Raw genomic sequence first — 27,314 nt, forward strand, 5'->3', positions numbered from 1 at the left:
TTAGCTTTACGATTTGCTAGTCTGGTGAGACAGCATCTATTACCTAATTTAGAAATAAATGCAACAGAGTAAGCTTACATTTTTGGTCATGAAAATTGTCAAAATTATACTTGCCATGTTGATCTTTATATTTCCAAAGTTTCCTTTCACTTCCCCTCCTCTTGACTTGATCTTCTTGCGTGTATTTTATTTCTTTGCTGTTCTTTCCCCAATGATGTAAGAATTATACAATTTAAAAAAATAAAATAGACTACTCATCCATTTAACTTAATATTTAAAATTATATGTTTCTCTTATAAGCTAGACTTTATGTCTTTATTCTTCCTGGAAAAAAAAAGACTTTTCATATACTTTAACTCTCTTTTCTTTTTACTTGCTGTGCTGAGTTCAGTATACTGCCTTCTGAGTGATCCTTTTACTGCAGCAACAATTGAATAGGTGCTTCTGTGGTGTTTTCTTTCCAAATTTTACTGTATTGCTCATGGACCATGCTTTTTTCTTTTTGCCATATTTTTTCATCGTGCAACTGTACATCATTATATAATCCTTTTAGAAGTATGAGTGTATAAATTTCCAAAATTAGCACATTTATCTATTTTTCTTCAATATGGCAAACTACTAAAGTATAATTTTGTTTCAATACAGAATTCAGTTTCTAAATTCATGACAATATCCACCCCTGATCTTATTACTGCTCGAGTCAAAGCCTCTGGAGCATATATTATTCCTCAGACTGGGACACCATGCCTTTTTCATTCCCTGGTGGGCCAGTTTTCTAGCCTGATTAATGTGTGATCCACTTTTTTCACTAGTAAAGCCAGCCTATCTACTTTTTTATCTTTCAAAAACAATTCAAAATATTAAACTTATTAAAGCTAAGCTTTGTTATTTCAGTACGTATTTCTGTATGTATCTTCTAAATCAACACTTATTTATACACAGAAATCTATGTGTGCTCATTTATGAGGTATGGACTTGAAGGCATAGTGATGTGTTCAATCCACCTTTCCAAGTCACCTTCCCCATATAGAAACTAATTTTCAGGGGAGTCGGCGGTAGCACAGAGAGTTAAGCGCAGGTGGCGCAAAGCACAAGGACCCAAATAAGGATCCCGGTTCGAGACCCCTGCTCCCCACCTGCAGGGGAGTCACTTCAGAGGCAGTGAAGCAGATCTGCAGGTGTCTATCTTTCTCTCCCCCTCTTTCTTCTCCTTCTCTCTCCATTTCTCTCTGTCCTGTCCAGCAACAACGACATCAGTTACAACAATAAAACAAGGGCAATAAAAGGGAAAATAAATATTTAAAAAAATTAATATAAAAAGAAAGCAATTTTCATTAGAAAACCACACAACTTACCTTCTGGACTATTTCTAAGTACATACATCAGTTGTGATAATATATCCATACATTGCCCATGAAACCTCCAGAACATTTTCATTTTCAAATCTGAGACTATATCATTAAATTCTAACTCTCCAATCTCCTCTCCCCAGTCCCTGGAAATCATTCTTCTACTTGCTATTCTTATAATTTTAACTATCACAGCTGGAATATAACTGAAATTGTGTATTTACTTTATTTCACACACATAGCATAAGATCAAGTTTCATTGTGTTGTGGCCTGTGTCAGAATTTGCTGACGCTGTAATTATGAGCACTATCCTACTATATGTGTGTATCACGTGCTGCAGGGCTTTTCCATCATTGATGGAACACTTATACTGTTTCCAGCCATTGGTCCTTGTGCTCCTGTGAATAAAGATATGCCTGCATAGACCTTTATGCATTCTAAACACTGTTAACTTCAGTTAAGAAGGAGAACATGACATTTTTTTTTATGTTAGAAAGCCGAGAGCTTTAGCAGTGTTTTATTCTCTTACTCTTTCATTGACCTAGCCATTAATTCTACTTGCGAATGTGTATTACTTATGTGATGTAGATAAGCAGTACTTGGTATAAAGTCCTTGAAGTTTACTATTGAGTATTCAGGCAGATGGACAACAACATGAACTTGTCATTCCAGCCTTGACAGATTTTCAGAATCATGCACACTTGAGACGTGTGCTAAGCACAGGGAAACATGTAGAGAGTCAATCTCTATAGCATATTGGTCACTAAAAGAGGACTTCCCGGTGGAAATGATACAGTTTCTCCCAAGTTTCTGTCACTGTCCGACTGGGTTGACTGTTTTGTTCCCAGCATCTAGGACAGCACCTTGTCTGACTAACATTTATTCAATAAAAACAAGAATGAATAATATACATTGCCTTCTGACAATCCAAAGAAATCCATGTGCATGTATGTTCACAGAACACAATTTACAATAGTCCAAATTTAGATGCAACTCAGATGTCCAATGACATATGAGTGAGTAATAAATTTTTGATATACACACACACGCACACACACAGAATAGAATACTACTCACTTGTGAAGAATTATGAAAGTCATTTCCTTTGCCTTATCTTAGATGACCCTTGAAGGAATCATGTTACGTTGAGATAAGCCAAAAAGTGAAGGAGGAATGCCAGATGATTTCACTCATAAAATGGAACATAAGAAATGAGGACAGAAAGAGAAAATGCAAAATAATACTTGGACTGCGTTTAGTGTATTGCACAAAAGCGAAGGACTCTGGGGAGGGAAGCAGAGAAGAGGCTTGGGTGGGGTAGTTTAGAGTCCTGGTGCATGATGGTGGGGAAGGAACCAAGTGTGTGTGTGGGGGGGGGTGGTGACAGTGTTTTCTAGACACCTATCATAAAATGAGAAATTATACCCATATGTTAACATCTGTACTAGTGTCCAAAAGTCAAGAAGTAACTGCAACTGTCTCCAGCAGGAAATGTTTAGATACATAACATGGCAAAAGCAGAGGGAAAAATCTGAGCTCCAGAAGTCTTCATGTAAGCATAAGACTTGAAGAAGCTGCCTTTATGCAGATGATTCATTTGTAATTATTTTATTTGAGTTTTAATCTGGAAAGGAATTTTCACTTTCTGTGTTTCAATTCATTGTAAGCAGGAACATTATCTTTCTCTCAAATAAGGAAATAGCATGTTGCAAAACATAGTCTCAAGTGATCTGTAAATCAAAACACACTTGGTCTCTTTATATCTTTATATTCCTGCCTTCTCTTCGTCTTTTAGTTCAGTATCTCATAACCAGTACTTATATTCTCTTTAGTCGATCTAAAACTTTTTAGCACATTTTACTTTGATTTTCATGCTTTCTAACGTGTCAAGATGCCTCCATCTCTTTTTTAATATGAGGTCCAATTAGATCTCTGGACTCAACATCTCTTTACTCAGTTGTCATTAACACTACAACCACATTCAGAATAAAACATCCTAACATCCTCAGCTGAGGAAATGATGCACATCAGCGGTGAGCCACTCTCATGAGGACGACTTCCTAGCTGTCAGGGGAAGCTCTTTGTGATTTTCCTTAATCGTCCAATGCTCCACTCTTTTAATCTAAATTGAGACTAGAGGTCAGAACATGCTCGTGGGGAAAACTGCTCCTAGAATAGTGGTACATCCCACCCTGGAGACCCTGTCCTCCAGGATACAGGGGGACTAAGATAGGAAGTGAGCTCAGGACAGGAAACAGTAGCTCCCTTTGATCCATTGCAGGATGCATAAAAAAATCTTTGATGTTCACAAAGGCGGGGGGGGGGGGAGAGCACAGCTCTTTTCTTCTGTAGACTGACAGGTTCATGTTTGAGCAGTAGCCAAATAACCCAGTTTAGTGACTGAATTTTGACTTTCATAAACATTTAATGAATACATTTTTATTTATGTCAGCTTAAAAAAATTCCAGCTGCTGGTGTTTATCCCCCCCCACACACACACACCTTTTTTTTTTTTTGGAAACCTTAATGCCAAAATTAGAATATTTAAATATTTTAGATTTCACTCTAAGCACCTGTGCAGGTATGAGGGCAGGACGGTTTCACAAGGAAAGTTGATGAGTTAAGTTGTCTTGTGTAAACTTGCTACTATCTGATTGTTCATGAACCTTGGTCACTGCCAGCTCCAATCTGGGAAGGAACACAACATCATGACAGGGGCAGAGGGACACACATTTGAACTTCATCTCAGGTGGGACTTATACTTCTTTTTTGAACATCTCCTTGACTTTTACTCTAGTGTCTCCCTGAATGTTGTCTTTCTTTATTTTTATTTATTTATTATATGTATTTATTTTCCCTTTTGTTGCCCTTGTTGTTTTTCATTGCTGTTGTAGTTATTATTGTTGTTGTTATTGATATCATCATTATTAGATAGGACAGAGAGAAATGGAGATAGAAGGTGAAGACAGAGAGGGGGAGAGAAAGATAAACACCTGCAGACCCACTTCACCACTTGCGAAGCAACCCCACTGCAGGTGGGGAGTGGGGGGCTCGAACCGGGATCCTTATGCCAGTCCTTGCACTTTGCACCACGTGCACTTAACCTGCTGTGCTACCAGCAGACTCCTGGACGTTGTCTTTATGTCAGCTGTTTAAAGTCTTACTAGGAAAGGGATAGATTACTAGTCTTAGGCAGCAAGTGCAACATTCAACCTCTATTGGTATTCAAAAGCCACTCTGTGTCCCATTCTCAATATCCTTCTTTAACTTTAAAAACATGAAATTAGGGGCGGCAAAGTGCAAGGACTGGCGTAAAGAACCCTGTTCAAGCCCCCAGCTCCCCACCTGCAGGGGGGTTACTTCATAAGCAGTGAGGCAGATCTGTAGGTGTCTATCTTTCTCTCCTCTTCTCTATCTTCCCCTCCTCTCTCCATTTCTCTCTGTCCTATCCAACAACAATGACAGCAGTAACAGCAATAATAATAGCAATGATAAAAAAAAACAAAAAAACAAGGGCAACAAAAGGGAAAAAAAATGGCCTCCAGGAGCAGTGGATTTGTAGTGCGGGCGGCACCGAGCCCCAGCAATAACTCTGGAGGCAAATAAATAAGTAAATAAATAAACATACAAACATGAAATTTATTTTATTGAAAAACTAAATTTTAAAAGCCTTTTTATGGACAATTTTAAATATATACAAGATATGGAAAAAATTTTTTTAAATGTTTTGTTCATTTGTCATCCAGGTTCAACAGATGTCAACATCCCCTCTGTCTTTTTGCATTTTCTCTTATAAATATTTCAGAAGCATCGCTAATAAATAAGACCCCTCCTTTGCCTGTTATAGCCAGCAGGATGCCTGCATTATAGCTAGCAAAACTATCAGTAATTCTTTAATGGCATACTGAGGTTTCCCCCAATTGTCTTCCAAGTGTGTGGTTTTTTTTTGTTTTTTTTTTTTACAATTAGTGTGTTTGAGATGGAATCCAAACAAGGTCCAGTAGTTGCACTTGATTATCTTGTCTCTTAAGTATTTAAACATCTGTAAATGTTCTTATCCCTATCTCTTTTAATCTGGATTTGATCCATTTCGTCCTTGTGATGTCATTTAGCATGTTATTCTATTCTCCATATTCTTTATCAAACCATAGTTGGTGGGTGGGAGTAGATAGCATAAAAGTTATGCAAAGAGACTCTCATGCCTGAGACTCCAAGGTGCCAGGTCCCACACCACCATAAGCCAGAGCTGATCAGTTCTCTGGTTTAAAAAAAAAAATCAACTTTGTTGTTGTAAAGACTTCATAAGCAATAGATTTTCATTTTTGTTCGTGGATGATAATCTTGTACAGATTACTTTGCTTCACATCAAGTAATAGGTAAATACCCAGTCATTTATACTGCTTAGATTGATCTGTGAATCAATATTCTGCCAGCTTGCTCCTGTTTAAAGACCCCCATCATTCACCACCTACTGATTTAATATCTATTGGTGATTGTTTCTTTAAAAGATATAATATGCTCAAAACAAATTAATTTCATCAAGTATCTCCTCCTTATTAAATCTTCTTTGGAGTTTGGTCCTCTATAATTTGTTTCCTTTGCTTATCTTTGCTATTTCTCCTATTATGCATTCTCTCTTCTGGAGAATAGATAGAGACAGAGAGGAATTGAGACAAGAGAGAGAGAGAGACACCTGCAGCCCTGCTCCACCACTCATGAAGCTACCCCCCCCCCCACACACACACAGGTGGTTTGAACCTGCAACCTTGCACACTGTAATATGAGTGCATAACCAGGTATGCCACCCCCTGGCCCCTCTTGTATATATTCTCTAAAGATATCTTTTGTACTCCTAGTTACATTGTTGAAGATGACCCCAAATGATAGGATCTTGATAGTGGTTTCACTGTAAAGATGTTCTTGATAATTTCCTCAACTTAGCATTGGCCAGTTCTAAAAAGGAATACAAGTTACAAGAGCTGTTTGTTGTCTGTGTTGGTAAAAGATGGGACAGCGTTTGATAGGTTTTGGGTATTTAAATGCAGACAGTGTTCAAATAAATTAATATATGTGTATAAAAATAACTATAGTGGGGTTGGGTGGTTGAGCACGCAGGTTACAATGCACAAGGACCCAGGCTCAAGCTCCCAGTCCCCACCTGCAGAGGGAAAGCTTCGCAGGTGGTGAAGCAGTGCTGCAGGTGTCTGTCTCTCTCCCTCTCTATAACTCCCTTCCCTCTTGAATTCTGGCTGTCTTAATCCAATAAATGAAGAATTAAAATAACTATAGCTATATACGCTTGTATCCACCCCCTACCAGAACTTCTCTGTCTTACATTTTATAAGTGCCTGTAAAAAGGCTTTAGAGGGAGTCGGGCGGTAGCACAGTGGGTTAAGTGCAGGTGGCACAAAGCACAAGGACTGACATAAGGATCCTGGTTTGAGCTCCTGGCTCCCCACCTGCAGGGGAGTCACTTCACAGGCGGTAAAGCAGGTCTGCAGATGTCTATCTTTCTCTCCCCCTCTGTCTTCTCCATCCTCTCTCCATTTCTCTCTGTCCTATCCAACAATGATCACATCAATAACAACAACAATAATAACTACAACAATAAAAATAAAAAGGCTCTAGAGAGGATGGCTTTGAATGTAGAGCACCCACTTCATAGCAAAGACAACATTTTGTCCTGAGGGAACTAGCTCTTCATTCATGAGTGAAATATAGGTGCTTGAACTATTTATTATTTTGGACACACAGAACTGCTTTCAAACAGCAGTGAGAATTTCTCTTCCAGTTAAATAGTTTTCAAAGAAAAAAGTCAGAAATTTGAGTTAATTTAGTACTGACTATGAAAATATTCTCTAGGGCAAACAAATAAACACTAAGCTAAGGTCTCTACTGTCTCCTTGTATGAGAACCTCTAATTATGGATATGCTGGATGTGTTCAGACATACCTGACTCAACTGACCAGGCTAGTTATGAATATCCCAAGGGAATTGAAAGCCACTTTTTCATTAAATAGCTTTAGGTGTTGATAGTGTGTGTCCTCACAAATTATTGAGATTAATTATTGGAGTAAATTTCCTTCCAAAGCATGCCTTAAACATAGTATGCAAAAGTGAATCTCATAGGCCATAATCCCTTAATCAGAATCTAGGAGCCAGATGTTTCAACATTTAGGAATTCTTTGATATCAGGGAGTTAATATGGTGCCTGTAGCAGGTGCAGTGTACCCTCCGTTGAGTCTGTTGCAGCAGCCAGTAATGAGATGGATGATGATTGCTACATAAGTACCGTGTGCTAACCAGTTGCGCCACTGGGGCTCTGGATGGTGATTTCTATAGCAAACATTTAAGTAGCCATAGCTAGTGGACATGAACAGGTCTTTATAGGTCAGGCTTTTTTCTGAGGTACCAAAACCTCTCTGAACTTTTAGAGTAACAGAAGTAAAGACAAAATAAATCTTGGTTGGAAAAACACTCCAAATTAAGAATCACTGTTAACAGATTTGAAGCCCATCATTCATTGATAAACGAATATGTTTCTTTCAGGACACATAAAACTTAGACTTACAGAATAAAGTAGGTCTAAGTACCTAACTAAATAAATCGTTTTTGTTTTCTTTTTAACAGTTTTAGAAATAGCACCCTCTGTTTAAAAACTGCTTAGGCCTTATACCTGTCTCTGATAGGCTTTTTCCAAAGTCTGCTGTTCCCTGGAAGCTGATTGAGGGTGGACTGGAAAACAGCGTTATCACTGTGCTCTGCCTGTTTTGTGTGAGAATTATTGTCCAAATTTGTTTGTCCTCCACAGCAGTGTGGGTTTTCATTCATTGCTTTTAAAGGGAATTTTTTTAGTGAAACACAATAAGGAATCTACAGCAAAAATAGAAGAGTCTACATATTTGCTAACTCCAGTCCTCTTCTATGTACTTTTTTGATGAGCTGTAGTAAATTATAAATAGTACTACAGTCAACATATGCACAACTACAGGAAAACATTTTGTGCTTTCAAATTTTGAAACTCAGTCAACTGATCTCTCCACTATACTAACTTGAAAAAGATATTTTTTTGTATTTTATATACAAAGTGCCCAAATATCTGATAACCCCCCAGTGCCAATGTCCATTTGAACTATGCATGTGCAAATATAATCCAGTTTTTATTAGTTGCTATTAGCAAAGTTCGAGAACTACTTCTGAAACAACATAATTGTCATTTTTTCCCCCTACCATTTAAAATAATCATGCAGAACTCTATGGAGTTAGCCAAGTTTGTCTTTTGTAATAAGTATAAGCAACAAATTTTGCCACAACAAGAACTATTCTGATACACGTCTAGATTTGACTAAGGAGTCATGGAGGAATTGTGGAGAATAATTAGACTTGTAGTGGCTTTTTACTTAATTAGATAACCTATCAGTCTAACTTTTAAGAAACTATTTTTCATTAAATATAAACTAACCACATGATATTGTATTTATTTTGCAAAGTTTTGCTAGCTTGTTCGCTAGTGTCTCAAAAGCACTAAATTGTCATGAACATCTTTGTCCATATATTAGGTTGTTGGAAAAGTCATGACATATTTTTCTGTGTTTTCCTATGCAAAATGTATCATGACTTTTCTGACAACCCAATACTTGTTGAATTTTATCCTTGAGGCAAAATTTTGAAATTGATATTTCAAAGTCATGTGTTTTTAAAATTTTTACTATATAAAATTAAATTGCCTGCCAGAGAGTTTATACCAGTTTGCATTCTCATTAATTATATATGAAATTGAGCTCTTCATTGGCAGATAAAAAGTTATCTTACTATAATGCTTTTGTATATTTATTTCCAAAATTGCAAATTTATTTTTTTCAAAAAAGAATGGCTCATGTTATTCCTCGCTCCCTTCTTTCCTTCTTCTCTCCCTCCCTCCCTTTCTTCCTTCCTACCTTCCTTCCTTCCTTCCTTCCCTCCCTCCCTCCTTCACTCTCTTCATTTTAGGAGCTAGGACCTCATAGGTGTGATTTTACTGTTCTGGGCTTTTTTTGTTTGTGTTTTCTCACTGTGAGAGAGTTAGGGAGAAGGAAAGGAAAAAAAATGAAAACCAGAACCAGGACTATGACACCTCCCATTTTGTGCTCCACATTCTTGTTAGATCACTGCTTTTCTCTGTCAATCTCTCTCTCTCTCTCTCTCTCTCTCTCTCTCTCTCTCCTTCCCTCCCTCCCTCCCTCCTCCCCTCCTTCCCTCCCACTCTCTCTCCCTCTCCCCTCCCCCCCTCACTTTCTGGCATACAGTTAATCGCTAAAATATTTCCCAGCCGCAAACTAACAGTTATGGGGGGACCAGATGAAGTGGGGGCAGCTTATAAAATTATGTCTGAATATTGAGTCAACTGGAAAAGTAGGAACTATTTAGTTTACCTAGGAAAGATTTCTTGAGATAAGTGACCTCTGAATGGAGCTTCTGAAGAAGGTAGCTTACTGTTTTAGTGGTAAAGCGGCAGTATGGTTCAGGGTAAGGAAAAGCCTGACTTCACGGGATAAATGTGGGGCAATGCAACGTGGTGAGCAAACTCCCTGCATTTTTCCAACCAAAACAGTCATCGATAAAAACAAATATATAGAGACAAATATATGTCTTACCTTATACCATTAATATCATCATAGACCTTACAAAAATCTGATTCTATATATTTTTTCTTTCTCTCTCTCTTTTGCTTCCAGGGTTATTGCTAGGGTTGTCACTGGGGTTTGGTGCCTGCACTACAAGTCCACTGCTCCTGGTTGCCATCTTTTTCCCATTGTTGCTTTTATTGCTGTTGTCATTACTGCTACTGTTGTTGTTGTTGGATAGGACAGAGAGAAATTGAGAGGGGGGGAAATGGGGAGAGAAAAATTCACCTGCAGACCTACTTCACTGCTTGCCAAACAACCCCCCTGCAGGTGGGGAGCTGGAGGCTCGAACTGGGATTCTTGAGCTGGTCCTTGTGCTTCGCACTATGTGCGCTACCACCTATCTCCCATGCCCCCCAAATATAATTTAAAGGCCTCAGAGTAATTAGGAAGTAGCAGAAAATTTTATGGAAAAAAATGGATTGATCCATTTGCATATTAAGGATCAGTTTTGGTTTTGCTGTTGTTCTTCTATTTTCCCTATGAAGCATTCACAATGAACTGTTTTTATAAACCTCTAGAGGCACGGGGTGAAAGCTGAGGAGAGACTAAATGTTCAGCTGTTGGTATTTCATGTCTCATAGAATATGTTGACTTAGAATTGTTCGAGCACACTCAGTAGTTTTAATTAGTGCAGTTCACATTTATTGGGAGCAGACTAGATATCAGGATCAAAGATGTTAGGTGCTAAATGCCTATTGACATGCATTATGATAACTGCAGCAACAGGTGAACTTTCTCAGTTAAACTGGAAAGAAAAATTTAGGACGAAGAGCACTGAAATGGAAAAGGAGTAAAATACAAAGAATAAAAACGAAAAGACTGGGGCAGAGGAACAAAAAGAAACAAAGAAGAATCTAACTATAGTAGAGGAGATAGTTCACCATGCTATGAATTCTAGCGTAGAGATGAATGATAAGAGGCTGTGAAAAAAGCTGAAGCCGTGTCAGAGGAGTAGGGGGCAGGTTAAGCTTAACAATACATGAACTTAACTTGCATGAACTTAATAGTACATGTAATGTTATGCAGTAAGAAATATGTGTGTGTACATATATATATATATATATATATATATATGTACTGTATGTAATAATACTGTCATTTAATGAAGTCTCAACAAGTACCAGGAACATTACTAAGCACTTCATATTATCTAATTTAATCCTCATAGTGGGTAGGTATTTTGTGTCAGCATTTCCCTGACAAGGAGGCAGAAGCCTAACAAGATTAGACAGATTGTTCTGATATTCCATAAACTAAGTGGGTTTCATACCCAGATCTGGTTCCGATAGTCTGCCCTACTCTCTTGAATGAGAAGCTCCTCTCCTGTCCATTTAAAAACTGATTAACTCCTATTACTGGGTAGAGTGACAGCAAGAAACACCAAGAACATCTGGAGAATTTGTAGAGGGGCAGTCACAGACTTTCAAGTGAAGCCTGAGTCCGTATTCTGGCTCTGCTACTTGCCCATCACATGGTGTTAACCAGGCCACAGTTCCACTTCGCATGCCTTCATGCGCACAGTGGGAGGAGGTCATATCACCTGTGTTGTTACTTAGAAAAGGATCTCCAACTCTGCAGGCAAAGAAACAACTCCATTACAATAGCTGCTGCCACCACAAATCATATCACCCTTCCACTACTGAGACATACACATTCTTCCTCTTCCTCCACTCCCCTCTTCTTCCTATTACCACTATTGCTACAACTGCTATTACTATTACTAGTATTAACAACAGTTAGAATGACTAATGGAATCAACTTACGCTAAAAAAAATAACTGCCATATTTAAGTATGCAACTTGATAGATAGGAGTAGTTCTTTTTTGTGCACTTAAGAATTTAAAGAGCATTTACCATGGCAAATCTGTGCTAAGCAAAATGCAGAGTTAAGGCCTGAACAAGCCATCTCTTTTGTTGACTAGCATATAAACCAGTGTGACCTTTATGCTACATATTCTTGGGGAGCCATATATTCTAAAAAGGGTATTTGGGGGGATAAACTACTTCGCACATTGAAAGCAGACCTGCTTAAAGAAGGAAGACTTGAATATGTTACTGTACATTTACTGCTTCTACTGTTAACTTTACTGCCTTCGTGTCACAGGATAGACTTCTTACCTTATATTTAAGTTACGCTACCATTTAGGATACTTTAATGAAATGTCTCAAAGACTTGGCATTAGACTTTAATTGAGTATCTATATGAAGTGCTTGCTAAGCAGGCTGAACACAGAATCTTGGCCCTCCAGGAAGCCCATCTCTACATAAAAAATGTTTTTCAGAGCTTATTGCTCAGAAGGGAAGATATTTAGGGTATCCTTGAAGTGGAACTTTTCCAATGTGATGTGAAGAAGACTGGCATTTGACAGTTTATTGATTATTTTACTAAAATAGCAACCTGACCAAATATACTTTTCAGCACATTTATTATAGCCACATGCTTATATTTATAGGAGAAGTGATGCTAATTTTCTTGTATGTTAACAGGCTTTATTCAAATCATTCTATTTTTGCTTTAAGTCAAAATTACTGAAGAGAAACAATTTAAGGCAAATAAGATTATAATGTGCTTGTTAAATTATATGCGAAATAAATTTAACTGGGAATGAGCATAAATTTCAAGTAAAATAGTTACCTCATATTCTGTATTATTTATATAAATTTCTCCAAGTCAAAAAATTGATTTTTATTATGATCATCCTTTTTTCTTCTAAAATTCTGCCTTCTCATTAACACATGTAGTCATTTAAAAAAATTCGTAATAGGTTACCTGGTATTCCAACATGGGGTATTTTTTATTAGTGATTTAATACTGATTAACCAGTTTGTAAGATAACAGAGGTACTATTTTATACAGTTTCCACTAACAGAGTTCCATTCCCCATGCTTCCCTGTTCTTTATCCCTCTGGGAGTATGGACCAGCATGTGTGTGTGTTTTTGTTTTTGTTTTTTCCTCCTGGGTTATTGGTGGTGCTTGGTGCCTGCACTACGAATCCCCTGCTCCTGGAAGCTATTTTGTTTTCTCTTTTGTTGCCCTTGTTTTATCATTGTTGTGGTTATCATTCTTAATGTCATTGTTGTTGGATAGGACAGAGAGAAACGGAGAGAGGAGGGGAAGACAGAGGGGGAGAGAAAGATAGAAACCTGCAGACCTGCTTCACTCCTTGTGAAGCGATTCCCCTGCAGGTAGAGAGCTCGAACCCGGATTCTTATGCTGGTTTTTGTGCTTCACACCATGTGCACTTAACCTACTGCGCTACTGCCCACCCGCCATCAGCATGGGTTTTTATAAATCACAACCAGACCTCTTCACTTTATTGCATAAATAAATATGCACAATAAATAATGCATTTTTTATTAGAGAGGAGTCAGATTGGTGATTGAGTAAATTTTATGAACAGTTGTAATTTCCAGACCAAAGTGCATGAGTATTGACAATTACTGTTATAGATTAAGTAATAGTTACATTGTCAACCTTTGCATCACATTATAACTTTAAAAATATTTTAAAATATTTATTTCCCCTTTTGTTGCCCTTGTTTTATATTGTTGTAGTAGTTATTAGTGTTGTTATTGATGTCATTGTTAGATAGGACAGAGAGAAATGAAGAGAGGAGAAGACAGAGAGGGGGAGAGAAAGACACCTGCATGTTTATGTACACTCCCATTAATTTGTAGTCATATAAATCACTATTTAAGTAATATGAGAGGGGAAAAACTGATTGAATGTCTCAAACTTTTTAAAGCACAGACTGAGTCTTTTTAATATATAGGCTGAGTCTTTGATATGTTGACTCTCTTAAAAGCTTAGTCCAGGGAGAACAGCAGCAACCGGTGGCACAGCTATATACAAATAATGTCAAAGGACATAAAATATGGTGATGGTGTGTATAATACAGCAAATCTTAACAAAGTGAATTTTCAGAGTTGACCCAATTGCCAAAAGACAGCAGGAAAACAAAGTCCCAAAAACCTAGATATAGACCATGTCCTGTAAGATAGAGCATATGTTCACATGTATCCATAAATTAGGGCAAAATATATACCTGAAAGCAAAAATGCACAATAGTCTGTAGTGAGTCAGTATCAAGTTCATAAGGAAATAGCGTCTACTTAGACTTAGATACCCTCCTTACCTACTTCCTATTACAGTTCTCTCACTCACTCCAAAGTCAACCTTATCAAAGTAAGGACTGCAAAAGATGAATAAGGGCAAGAGACTGGCATACTTTAACGATGACTCTTTAGTCACTATCAGGTCACCCCATCAGCGGGGGCCCTAGTCAGGGAGTCCTGAGATTCTCAAACAGACATGATGGGCCTAGACCTCGAATAAATCCCTCTCTCCATTGTTACCAGTCATTTCTATCAGGAACAACACAATAGACCCCTTTGTGGGCCCCATAGGACCTTGCCCTCAACTTGGATCAACAATGGTAGAGAATGTTCCATCCTCCGAAGGGAGGCTGGACAACATAGTCTGTGTTACACCTGATGAAGATGGGTCGATATTGGGGCAGATTGGAATATTCCTACTGATGACCACAGAATGTGAGCTCAGATCTACAGGGATGCATAGGTCACATAGGCTCCTAAGCTAATTATAGGCCCCAGATCACATCAAATTGATGGGGCTTATAGTCAACAATATTTATACCCCTTTCCCATATTAGGGAGCTACTCTTTTCCCTGACCCAGCTTTCTGGTCCTTTTTTAAGTCATGACATGATCTCCCCAGACAATAACTTGGATCCACGGGATATCAGATTTCAGGCTCAGGGGCAAAAAAAAAAAAAACTAGTGTAGCCACAGGCCCTTTGGAATTTAACTAAAATATGCCTACTAGCCATCTACAAAATGGAGGACCCCCCCCCCCAACTCTTCATCTGCACTATTCCAGCTCTTAGGTCCATTATTGGTCAACAATTTGTTTAGCTTTGTATGATAACTCTCTTGTCAACCACCAGGTTCTAGATGCTAGCATGATGCCAACCAGACTTCCCTGGACAAACAACCCCACCAGTGTGTCCTGGAGCTCCGCTTCCCGGAGCCCTTTCCCACTAGGGAAAGAGAGAGAGACAGGCTGGGAGTATGGATCGACCTGTCAATGCCCATGTTGAGCAGGGCAGCAATTACAGAAGCCAGACCTTCCACCTTCTGCATCCCACAATGCCATTGGGTCCATACTCCCTGAGGGTTAAAGAATAGGAAAGCTGTCAGGGGAGGGGATGAGATACAGAGTTCTGGTAGTGGGAATTGTGTGAAGTTGTACCCCTCTTATCCTATTGTTTTGTCAGTATTTCCTTTTTATAAATAAAAATAAATTTAAAAAAGATAGACACCTGCAGGCCTGTTTTACTGCCTTTGAAGCGACGCCTCTGCACGTGGGGAGCCGGGGGCTTGAACCAGTATACTTACTCCTGTCCTTGTGCTTTGTGCCACCTGTGCTTAACCAGCTGCGCTACAGCCTGACTCCCACATTATAACTTTTAAAATAGAGGTGCTGTTGCATTGTTGAATGCCTGGTGAAATATAATCTCTGCTAAACTAAATAATTTTGTTTAACATTGGTTGAATTTGGGGGGAGTTATGCCAATTCCCAACCAAAACTTGAAGTTAATTTATACTTTATTGTTGTTAAAATTCGGAGGCTCCAGCTGGCCGGGCTAGCTTCATGGGCAGGTAACAGAGATGACCAGAGACATACGGCTGGGCAGGGAAGCTGTATTTCTTTATTCAGGAACAACGATTCATAAACTAAGACAAACTAATCACCAAACAGAACTCTGCTGCCTCTTACCCCGCGGCAGCACCAAGCACTCTCGAACTCTGGAACTCTGGAACCCTCTCGGGGTTCCTCGGGGTGGGGCCAAGCGGGCCCGCGAAACTAGCAGGACTGATCCAATTTTCTTGGCAGGGGAGAGCTAGAACAACCCAATGTAAAGCATACAACAATTCCCCCTTTTCTTTTTAACTAAATGACTACAGAATCAAGGGTGTGGGGTGAACAGAAACCTATATCATACAGGCATTTTTAAAAAAAGAAACTGGCACAAACATGGAGAAACATGTAAGCAAGTAACAAGAACCAGTGTGCTGCCAAGGGAAGGCCTGAGGGGGCCGGCCATTTTTTGCCTCTGTAGGCAAAACTTTATCAGCTTAAAAAAATATATATTTCTTGCCTCTGGGGAGTGTACTTTCCTTGACAGGCATTTGCATGGGGGTGGGGAACGGCCTAGAGTCCCAAAGGCAGCTGGCTGCAATTTACTTACTATGAAACAAAACTTGTTATTAGCATAACCACAGCACAATCTAACGTTACTAATAGAGAAGGAATTTGAGACTTTTACATATCAACAACGTCTTTTTAACCTTTTGTTACACCCATTCTAGATGGAGACACACCCAAGGTGTGCACAGGAAAGGAAACCTCAGGCATGAGAATAATTAGCATAGCCATTATGCGATCTACCATTTCTAATAGAGAAGGTAATGGAGAGTTTTACATATCAACAAGTCTATTTAACCTTTTGTTTAGACCAACTTAGTTAAAATATATTGATTGTTAACTAATTTTTACCTCAGACTTTAAATGTAAGTTAATTTTATCTTTATGAGAATTACATTGAAAACCTTTTTCATTTAACTTTCACTAGTAAGAATTTAGCCTTAAAGTTACTGTTTACCAAACTTTAAACATACACATAAACATGGTCATTAATGCACAAGGAGAGAAACTTTTCTTACGAAGACATGTCATTTCAAACACAAATTTAGATATGTACTGTCTTAGATGTTGGGGGGGTGCGTTGTCCAGAGGTGGTCTCTTGGGCAGCTTCACTTCAAGGAATTGCAGGTTGCGATCTCTGCACAAATCTCTGCATACTCCAGCTTGTCTGCCTTCAGACCGGACCAGCAGCTGGAGATCTCGTGTGCCCAGTTTCAGCAGGGAGCCCGGGGGTCCGGGAGGTCCAGGATCATTCCAGAATTCATAGCACGAGGGCGGGCGGGCCAGCCTTGTAGAAGGCGCGGGCCAAGGTGCCCAGGGGTGGCGGCCATGATAGGCCGCCGCGGCCCTGCCCCATGGCCCTGTCATATCTGCTGCCCTGTTCCATGGCCCTGTCATATCTGCTGCCCTGCTCGCAGTGGCTGAGCAGTGTGGAGGGATCTTGCGTCCAGTGCCCTGCACCACGCAGTGGAGAGCTGGCTCCTGTGGGCTGGCCTCGGGTTCCTGCGTGTTGGCATCGGGCTCCAGCGTGTTGGCATCGGGCTCCTGTGTGGTGGCATCGGGCTCCTGCGTGCTGGCGTCGGCCTCCTGCGGGGCTGCGGGCGTGGTGCGCGGGGTTGTCTGGGCGCAGCTGGTTGGCTGGCTGTTCCACCAGGTGGAAAAGGCAGCTCCGCGCCTCGCCTCTTGCCCGCTGGCTCTTCCCGACTCTTCTGGCTATTCTGAGTTCGGCCGAGCGAGTGGAAACTACAGAGTGGTCCAGAGATAAATGTTCCAGAAACAGCAAAACAGTCTCGTGAAGAAAGAGCAGAGGCCTTTGGACATCTCTTCACAAGCAGAAGAGAAGGCCATAGTACATAGGTAGCCAAATTGTCTTCACTTATCTGAGAGATGCGCAGGTCAGGTCCACGTGGGTGTCATTTGTTGTTAAAATTCGGAGGCTCCAGCTGGCCGGGCTAGCTTCATGGGCGGGTAACAGAGAAGACCAGAGACATACAGCTGGGCAGGGAAGCTGTATTTCTTTATTCAGGAACAACGATTCATAAACTAAGACAAACTAATCACCAAACAGAACTCTGCTGCCTCTTATCCCGCAGCAGCACCAAGCACTCTCGAACTCTGGAACTCTGGAACCCTCTCAGGGTTCCTCGGGGCGGGGCCAAGCGGGCCCGCGAAACTAGCAGGACTGATCCAATTTTCTTGGCAGGGGGAGAGCTAGAACAACCCAATGTAAAGCATACAACACTTTATGATGCTTTGGAAAAAGCAAAAACTTGGGTTAAAAAAAACAGTACTAGATAATAAACAACTTTTCAATTTGAGAAACAGGATTACATATATTTGAAGTTATGTATCTATGGCTAATGCAGTAATAAGAACTTGAGTTATTTAACATCACATGACTGATAAAAATCTGTATAAATAATGCTGTTCTCATTTTTGTAGGCCTAGTTGGTTACCTGGTTAGTCGTCCCCCCCCCCCACCTCCATGGAAGTATAGAATATCTCTTTATTTCTAATCGTTAATTTTGTTGGAGGAGATTTAATTTTTCTTTTTTAATCATTGGGGTGAGAATTAGATTAATGGTTTACAGTACAATCATTGAGACGCAGTTATAATTTCATTATAAATGAAAGTTCTCTGCAGAACATTCTCTCCCACAACCTAGGTCCTTTGCCATCATCATGCACCAGGATCCCAAGGTTCTCTGACTAGTTTTTTTTTTATTCCCTTTTTTTGCCTTTATTGTTTTATTGCTGTAGTTATTGATGTAGTCGTTGGTAGATAGGACAGAGAGAAATGGAGAGAGGAGGGGAAGACAGAGAGGGAGAGAGAAAGACACCTGCAGACCTGCTTCACTGCCTGTGAAGCTACTCCCCTGCAGGTGGGAAGCTGGGAGCTCTAACTGGGTTCCTTATGCTGGTCCTTGTGCCTTGCGCCACCTGCGCTTAACTCTGTGCACTACCTCCCAACTCCCCTCTGACTAGTTTTTATGTCATGTATAGTTGTATCAGTTTGTTCATGCTTGTATAAGCAAAATTAAATGAGCCACTGAATTGCAGTAATCCTTATGACAGTTTTAGGGATGAGACTGCTCAACCTTAAATTATTAAGATTGACTATTGACCAGTTTCTTCATTAAATTTGGAGAAAGTTAGCCATTTGTTGTTGTTGCTAGCCTAGCTGTAGGCCAGAAGAGTATTCCCAGTGTTTATGTAGACCACCATAACTCTCAGCTTTTCAAGGTCATTACCTCAGTGTGTCTTTTTCATCTAAAAATGAATGGAGTCAAGAATCTAAATGGTCACAATTCACAACTTTTTTCATAAAAGATTTATTTTTATGAGAGGAAGAGAGACACTGCAATATGTTATACCAGGATTTAGACTGAATGTTCATGCATGAAAGTCCTATCCTCTTAACACTGACGATTCTCCTCATCTCTGTTTACAATTTTGAGGTAATATATGTGTCATTGATGGGGCTTCACCTCTCTGGACTGAGTTTTTCAGAGTTACAAGAAGGAGAGGGAAAGAAACCACATCATTGTAGTTTCCCCACACATAGCAAAGCAAGAAACCTTCTAGGTGAGTTATTTAGTCAGAGAAACCTTTTGAATGACAAAATCAGTGGATAACAATATAACATTATAAACTGAAAACAGGGAAGGAGGTTGTCAGATTAGACAGGTTGTGAGAAATAACAAACATTGACCAAGAGTTCTCTAGTAAATTTGTATTAAATGCTCATTTCAGTAATTTGCATTCTCTGCAGGACTGCTAATTTGCTGTGGTCCTTGTTATGACACTCAGCCATGCCATCTCATCTGAGTTTCCCAAATCCTCTTTTTGTTAAAACCAAACATATAACAGAAGTCGTAATAAACTATAAAGAGGTATTCGTGAACCTTCAAGTACTAGCAGTAAGACTGTCCAAAGAGTGACCTTCACTTTTGAGCTTTGAAGTTCACAAGTGGGCAGGTGGAAATACTGTGTTCTTCATTGCCCTTTGGTGCAATATGTATTCTAGGTTGCAGAATAAGTGCCAGCAGCAGCAAAATTATTGCCCCCTCCTGCTACTACAGTAAGTCAGCAATGGCCCTTCTGTGGTCAAAATGGCAAATTCAGCAGCAGCTATTCAATAGGGATTTGCAAAAACTTACCCATGGCTGTTAGGAATCTTATTCAGCAGTGCCTTTGAAAACCAGTTCTGTGCAAAAATTACTATCTCAAAATGACCTCCGTGGTGATTTTTTAAAAAAATTGTTCTAAACAGATCTAATTTGTGATTTTTCTCAATGTATATTTTTTACTTAGTACCACAATGTCTTTTAGGTACACATATCCTGAATTTGTAAGTTTCATAATGATTCATAATGTTATTTCCATATTAACGTGAAGCCTTACAAAATTCCTGGCTTTACAGAGTCAGTTCGCCATACAAAGCCACTATACATCACTTAGGTTTGTGATGAAAGAATGGAATTGCAGCTGTGTGAGTACTAGAATACCCAAACATGAATTAGACTCACAAGGATTTGGCAATAGTTCAGAAAAGGAGCTTAATCTGGTTTCATCTGAGACTGCTTTTCTCTGTTCCACAACATCCCCCCAAGATGTTGTGTCTGATATTGGATCACAACGTAATGGGAGTGACGCAAAATCAGAGAAAGCCCTGAGAAAGAGGGGGCATGTTTGCTTTTCCCCAGAGATTTCCCCCCTTCTGTTACTTTTCTTTTCCTCTCCCAGATTTCAACCCTGAAATTCAAGGTCATTCACCTATTCGATGAATTAATTATAAGTCCAAAAGCAGTATTCATCGTACTCTGATCTCACTCATATCTATAATTAAGGGTAAATATAATCTTCCTTTATAGAAATGCACCACCCACCCATTACATTTAAAGTGCAGACTGAAATGAAATAATAGTTCAGAGCAAGATGATTTTAGTTTAACAAGAAAAAAGTTGATAATTTAAGCTCGAGGCAGTTAGTTCTATTTTTGATTACCATTCAGTTATAAATCTAATTTGAGATATATGCCTTTTTTCTGTTACTGAAGTTTAATTCATGGTTTGCATTTGTGGTTGCATAAGCCAAGTGCACTGGTTGATCAAGGATATGAAAAGGCTCCCCCTGAAAGGAAGGGGGCAGAGTTGAGAAAGACAGTCTGAGACCTTAATCTAATCGAACACAAACAAAAAATTTAATTTAAAGAATACCCTCACAGAATGCTTCCCTTGCTATTTATGTTTGGGGCTGGGTCTAAGCTGAAGAACTAGCTAACATGGGGGTGGCCCCTGACAAATTTAAACTTACTTGACCCAAGTGAGCATATTTTATTCCTTGGCGAGTTTCAAGTTTTCAAAGTGCTTGTCTTAATAAGGAGTAAATATGGGGAAGGGCTCATCTCATCACATGACAGACAGTTAAAGAAAATGCTAAACTCTGGGTTTAAGATTTACAGGTTAGCACTGTGAGATGCCACATCTCGTTTCCAGTGTTTCCTGGCAGACTCAGGCTGCTTTCTTCTCCTGAGACCCACCATAACCACAGAGCATGAGCTTGCACAACACGAAAACCTAAAAACTTTAGAATCCTATTTATGACAAAGATGAATCTGCCCACTTGGGAAGTAGACTAGAACTTTTAAACTTAACTTTTGTTTGGCATGCATTCATCTTCAGATAGGCATATGTCTATTCATGCAGGTGACTTTTTATTAAAAATATTAAATACTAGATATTTAATATTTTTAATAAATATTAAAAAGTCACCTTATTTGTTTTGCACAGTATTGAATTTGCCTGAGTTAATCCAGTGCCACTCACTTAAAAAACAAAACAAAACATAAACTCAGTGTTTTCAGCCTGTGGAAATTGTTTTATCTTTCTTATTGCTACAGAGTTAAGTGTGACGTAAAGCCCAAACAATAGTAAATGGACATTGTTCATTTTACAAGTAAACTCTATAGTGAGAACACATATATTTTTATCTTAATTTTCCCTAGAGGGGTGATTAGGACCCCTGTAAGTGTGAGGAAATTCTTATTTTTGTTGCTTTAGAAGAATGATTCTATTGTCCAAGGAATAAAGAAAAAGGAACAAACATGTCTGAAAACAGGAATGTGCTTTGTTAAAAACAGAAGAAGAAAAAAAAGACTAACATGAGTCACTAAATGTTCATGTTATATGGTCTTACTCTTGTGCTACTATGCAGTTTATATGGCTGTACATGCAAGAGTTGGATGCATGATTTATTTACAAGTGGCCCGTGAAATGTTTTCTTCTAAATTAACAATAAGGTCAGCCATCTCTAGTTGGCTTCCCTTTATAATTTTATATTTTTTCACAGCTCTTTTGTGAATCCCGGTAAACACACTATATAGCAAGTGTGTTTGTTTTTCTGTTGACCTATTAAAAAGCACCTACTTCTTTGGGAGTGGAAACTGTTGCCACCAGGACTAACAGGAGTTAGCCAGTGTTTAATCTCTCTTAGAAAACAAGCACTTTATCATATTTGCTTTTATCTTTTTTTCTGGGTATTTAGTAGAATTTTAGAACAAGGAAAATGAACAAACCAGGAGTAATGTTGGATGGAATGCAAAGTTAATACCATTTGCAGACTCCTTTTTCCAATGAGGTGAAAGAGGTCATGGTTCAACTCATACTCTATTGATTGAAATTTCAAAGAAAATTTGTACTTGAAATTACATATAGATTTTGCCCATAAGATTTGCCTATAGTAAAATTTTATGCTGACTCTAAAAATTTTGAATGCCTTTTCTGAAAGAATAAAGACCTCTATATTATACTGTTTCAGTCATGATGTTGCATCCATAGAAAACCCTTGTAAAGAGCTATATATTTAAGTTTGTTGCATATTGTCTTAATATCATTCTTAAGTTTAGAAGAAGCATTAGTTGGGCATGTAGATGACACATTTTCATCTGGTGTGTAATCTGACTTTTATAAGGTATTTATGTGGCAAATATTAAGATGTTCTTCCAAACTAAAATTCATCCTTAGGGCGTTAAAGTAGTCTTTATTATATATCCCTTGAAAAAAGTCTTAAGCCGGAATCAGTGAAGACAAGCTTGTCAGTAACTGATTAGTCCTTTATATATTACTCATCCAGCACTCACAAAAATCTCCCGCTAGAGACTGTCTTTATGATATTTAGCTATATGGCAGTGGAAAGAGGAGGTTTGAATTTTTGATTTTTCCAGCTTATGGGTCATATTTGACCAACTGCTTTCACTAGAAGACATGCCACTTTGTTGAGCTATTTAGGAATCCAAAAGACTGTCTTAATTTAAAACAAGGACCCTTTGTTTTAGTTTGTGACTGCCTTGTGAAATTTTTCAGTTCTCAGCGGGTTAACCAGGGAACAGGGGCAGAGTCATAATTGGCCTATTTAGAGTATTTTGCATGTGAATAGTGTGTTAGTGAAGCATCCCTAAGTCTGTTGTGAGTGACATGGTGATTAGAATTTAGATTAGGGAAAACACATTCTGTACTTTATCAAGGACAGTAATTAGTTCAGTCAGTAAAAGTTGATTACAAGTAACGATAAAGTTAGATTTTTTAGTACTTAATTTTAAAAATTCTTTATTAAATATTAAGTTTGGTCTTTATATAAATGGTAGTATCTACTACACTTGTTTTCTTGTACATCAGAATAATTAAAAGAACAATGTATTTTATGCAGAGTATAATCAGGCGATTTATATATTATGGGTAAGTTCCTACGTACTTTTTAGAAAATGTGATGTTATTATAGTCGTATGTCATCATTTTCAAAAGTTTAGCAGTTTGTCACACTTTGATCAGCTAATGATATTTGTGAGTCTTTCAATGTTCAGGTAAATGTTTAATTGGTGGGGATGTGGTTTAACTTCTGATAGTCCTGAAGAAGGCATTCTAAAGTTCTTCAGTGTGTTGCTATTAGCATGCCTACTGTTCCTGTGATTTGGGAAATCAGTGTGAGGATTTCGGGTTTGCTACAGTCTTGGTTGGCATTCTCTCTTATGTGGGTGCTGTGTCAATTCATGGAGGATGATGTGTTGGTATAGAGAGGCAGGGTTCTCAGTAAACTTGAGCCTCAGTATTCACCCCCACTGTGAGCAGCTTGGGTAAATTGTGTACATTCGGAAAATCAAAATTCGTCTGAGTTCTTGCTAAGGCCAGGCAGGAATCATTCTCAGACTGGAGGCTGTGTTCAGATAAGGAAAGTACCAACTAGTAGTAAGTGAATACCCTTTCCTTACAACAACAAAATGTTAATCCTCTTAAAATACTAAAAACACTCCTCCAAGGGAGTCACTACCTTCCTACCTACTTCTCAAAAGTGAAGAGTTAAAAACTTACAAACTTCCTAATTACTCCTTAGATTGCTTTTCTTTTGCGCTTTGTTTTGTTGTGTTTTAATTGTTGCAGCTTAGCAGATGCTGTTTCCTTTATAGCTGTTAGTTTAAGTACTGACAATCAGTTGGGGGGTGGCTAATGTAAAAAAATTAACCTGATATGTTTGTTCTCCCTTTTTAACCTTTTAGCAGAGTCTCCTTGGAGGTGACATGGATATGGGCAACCCAGGAACCCTTTCACCCACCAAACCTGGTTCCCAGTATTATCAGTATTCTAGCAATAACCCCCGGAGAAGGCCTCTTCACAGTAGTGCCATGGGTAAGGTATTTCTCTGTTTTGATGCCAGATGATTATTGGGTCCTCCTTTTTCCTTTTTTTCTTAATGCCATCCTCTTACTATCCTCAATCTATCCCACAACCCTACAAAATGTAAAATTGTGTTCCGTTGTCAGACTTATGCCCCCCAGCCTGCTCCAGAGTAGGCTGGCAGTATATATTAAAAACTGACAGTAGCAGGAGAACTAGTGTATAGATATTTCTGGTTTTCTTTTGGCTGTCCATATAAGGAACCTAAAAAAAAAAAAATCAAAAAGTTGTGTCTTCATTTTTGTGAACAAGTCTGAATTCGATTTCTGTCAGAATAAAGGTAACAATGAGTGCTAAAATCTGGTCCAACTCAAAATCTGGTGTAATCTGAAAGGCTACCTGACTGAATTTATTTCAGTCAGGGAATGAGATGTGCGGAAGCTTACAGGCTCTTCTTTTTCTTTCAGAGGTTCAGACAAAGAAAGTTCGCAAAGTTCCTCCAGGTTTGCCATCTTCAGTAAGTACCTCATGTTTCTGCTTTATGTGTTGTTTATTCTGTTTGTGTTGGTGGGAAAAAGATAGCAGTAAATGAGGTTCTAAGCACCAGAGCAACGTGTTTATCTAGAATGTGGATGGGGCAGAAAGGACCTACACGTCCAGACACCTGACCCATGTTGGAGTGATTAATTGTGCATCCTGGAAGACTGGGGGCTTGTTTTCATACTCAGCAGATTAAGCTCTGAAAAGAGCCTTGAAAAGGTTCCTGAAGTTCAGGGAGTTTTTACCTGTACTGGGCTTTCAAGAGAATGAGTATTAGTTTCATGTGTTGGTTAAATTCTTTGTCAGTATTATGATGATTTATGGATTTGCATGCGAAAGGAGATTTGTGGAGAGGATTTAGGGGAAAATTTACATGGGTTTCAGCTCAGAGTGCTGGGAGAATGTCTCTATTTTCTAGAGAGGTTACTGAATAAAGACAGCAAAGGTAACTGCGTCAGTAACCATTTGTGTCTGGAATACCAGGTGACAAATCACAGAATCCAGCTGTACCCAAAAGCATTCTGGGTCTTGTTAATAGCTGGAGCTGTATGCAGGATTTGCTTAGGAAGCACCACTTCCCAGCAGCAAAAGTTGGTTATGATGACAGCTAAATGCATATTTGATTTTGAATTCTTGTGGATTTTTTTTCACATTTTTTACTTCCTACATGATTTTTTTTTGCATCATGTTTAGAACTGTCCCATTTCTTGCAATTCTCTCATTATGTACAGTAAAAATATGAGTTCTTTCCTTTTTTTTGCCTTCCTTCATTCTGTTTTCATCTAGCTTTGATTTAATTCTGTTGTCCGCAGGGTATTAGTAGTATTTCGAAAGACCCTGGTAACTTTATTATAAGTTCTTGTACTTAAAAAAAGATTATCCTTAGATTTCTAAAAATGTATCCATCACCTCTGTTTTTATTTTCATTTTATTTTTTTTTAACAAATTAAAAGAATACTGGGTTTTGCAATGCTTTAAGACTATATTATCCCAAAATATCTGGGTATTTGACTTGACTTCAGTTCAGCTCATCCAAAAAAATTACTAGATATGCCAGAATAAGTCTTGCCAGGAAAAAAAGAATATATATATATATATATATATATATATTGATTGTGATAGACTTCGTGATGTTGCAGAAGCATTGCAAAGTTATCCATAAGTATACAAAACTATTGTGTAAATAAGACTGTCAGTGGTATATATAATAGTCAGTCTAGACCATCAGTTAAATTAATTTGAAATGGACCACATAGACTTTTCTTTGAAATTTTAGGTTGTATTGCAATTCACTAATATCCCCTGAGTTATAAACATATCTTAAACTTTAATTTTGCAATAGATTCATTATAAATGAAACTTTAGCTTTTCTGAAACTTTAGATAATAAACTCCTTACAGATGTTTACATTTCTAGCATTCCTAAGCCTAGTACAAACAACACTAAATGCAGTAAGTTATACAGTTGTTGATTGGTATGTTATCATGTATTCAGAAATATAGCGGTCTTTAATGCTCATTAAGACTAAAATTAAAAATATACTTAATATTATATAATTTTTGGTGTTTGATGATCAGCTTAGAATTTACTCTTAGGGAATATATCTTGATTTTTTTAGATGTTTTAATGGTGAATGGATCTAGTTTTTTGGACAAATTGCAAATGAAAATTTATCCTCAACTTTTTTTTTTAAGTAATAAGATTAAGATCACAGTTTAGACAATTTAAGGATTTAGTCATCTACTTATGGTAACTTTCTTTTTATCTTGGATTTGATTTAGTGGCACTTTAACTTAGTTTGTATTAGCTTTGCTATATATATATATTGATTGCTTATTAATTATAACAAAATTTGGATGGCCTATCACCAAAGAAAATAGATTTTAATTTGATTCAGAGACAGTCGGTACTAAGCAATTACACTTTAGTCTCATTGGTTCTGCATCTCCCTATTTTATACCTCTAATATACATATACATTTTAAAAACTCACACAGAATTATGAATATTTGTCTGATAAGAGATACTTAAAACTTGAATATGTATGAATATTTTTATCAGAAGTTATAAAATTCAGAAGGATCATAACAAGTTTCATTTGGAGTAATTATGATTAGATAGTCATTTATATATTTCCTTTGATACATATTTACCATGATAAATTGTAATAAATCTGTCACAATCTGTTGTGTCAACTCACTTTATTTTTTTCCAAATGGGTCTTTTTCTTCCTTATCATCAAACAAAGAAAAATTAAACTGTAACATCTGTAATCAGATATAATTTATGACCCAACTAGGATTCAGAGCTGGACTTCCCTTGTTGCCATCATTAAAGGAAATCAGGAGACGGGGGGTTAGC

The 27,314-nt window shown here is 38.2% G+C and overlaps 1 protein-coding gene and 1 long non-coding RNA gene across 16 annotated transcripts in view; one reads left to right on the forward strand and one right to left on the reverse strand.

Annotated features, from left to right (window-relative positions):
* TCF4 (transcription factor 4) overlaps positions 1-27,314 on the forward strand; it is a 394,278-nt gene that overhangs the window by 229,161 nt on the left and 137,803 nt on the right. For 10 of the 15 annotated variants that reach the window (XM_060173921.1, XM_060173925.1, XM_007519220.3 and 7 more), the window contains 2 exons: positions 24,297-24,426; positions 24,882-24,931. In XM_060173921.1, coding sequence (XP_060029904.1) covers positions 24,297-24,426; positions 24,882-24,931 — 180 coding nt within the window. The remainder of the gene's footprint in view (positions 1-24,296; positions 24,427-24,881; positions 24,932-27,314) is intronic. The other 5 variants (XM_060173922.1, XM_060173924.1, XM_060173918.1 and 2 more) reach the window with 1 other exon arrangement.
* LOC132533024 (uncharacterized) lies at positions 16,234-16,553 on the reverse strand. Its single transcript, XR_009544907.1, has 2 exons — positions 16,448-16,553; positions 16,234-16,406 (listed from the first exon to the last, which is right to left on the reverse strand). It is a non-coding gene; the product is annotated as an uncharacterized LOC132533024 (long non-coding RNA).

Source organism: Erinaceus europaeus, chromosome 15 (assembly GCF_950295315.1).
Source record: "Erinaceus europaeus chromosome 15, mEriEur2.1, whole genome shotgun sequence".
Lineage (NCBI taxonomy): Eukaryota > Metazoa > Chordata > Mammalia > Eulipotyphla > Erinaceidae > Erinaceus > Erinaceus europaeus.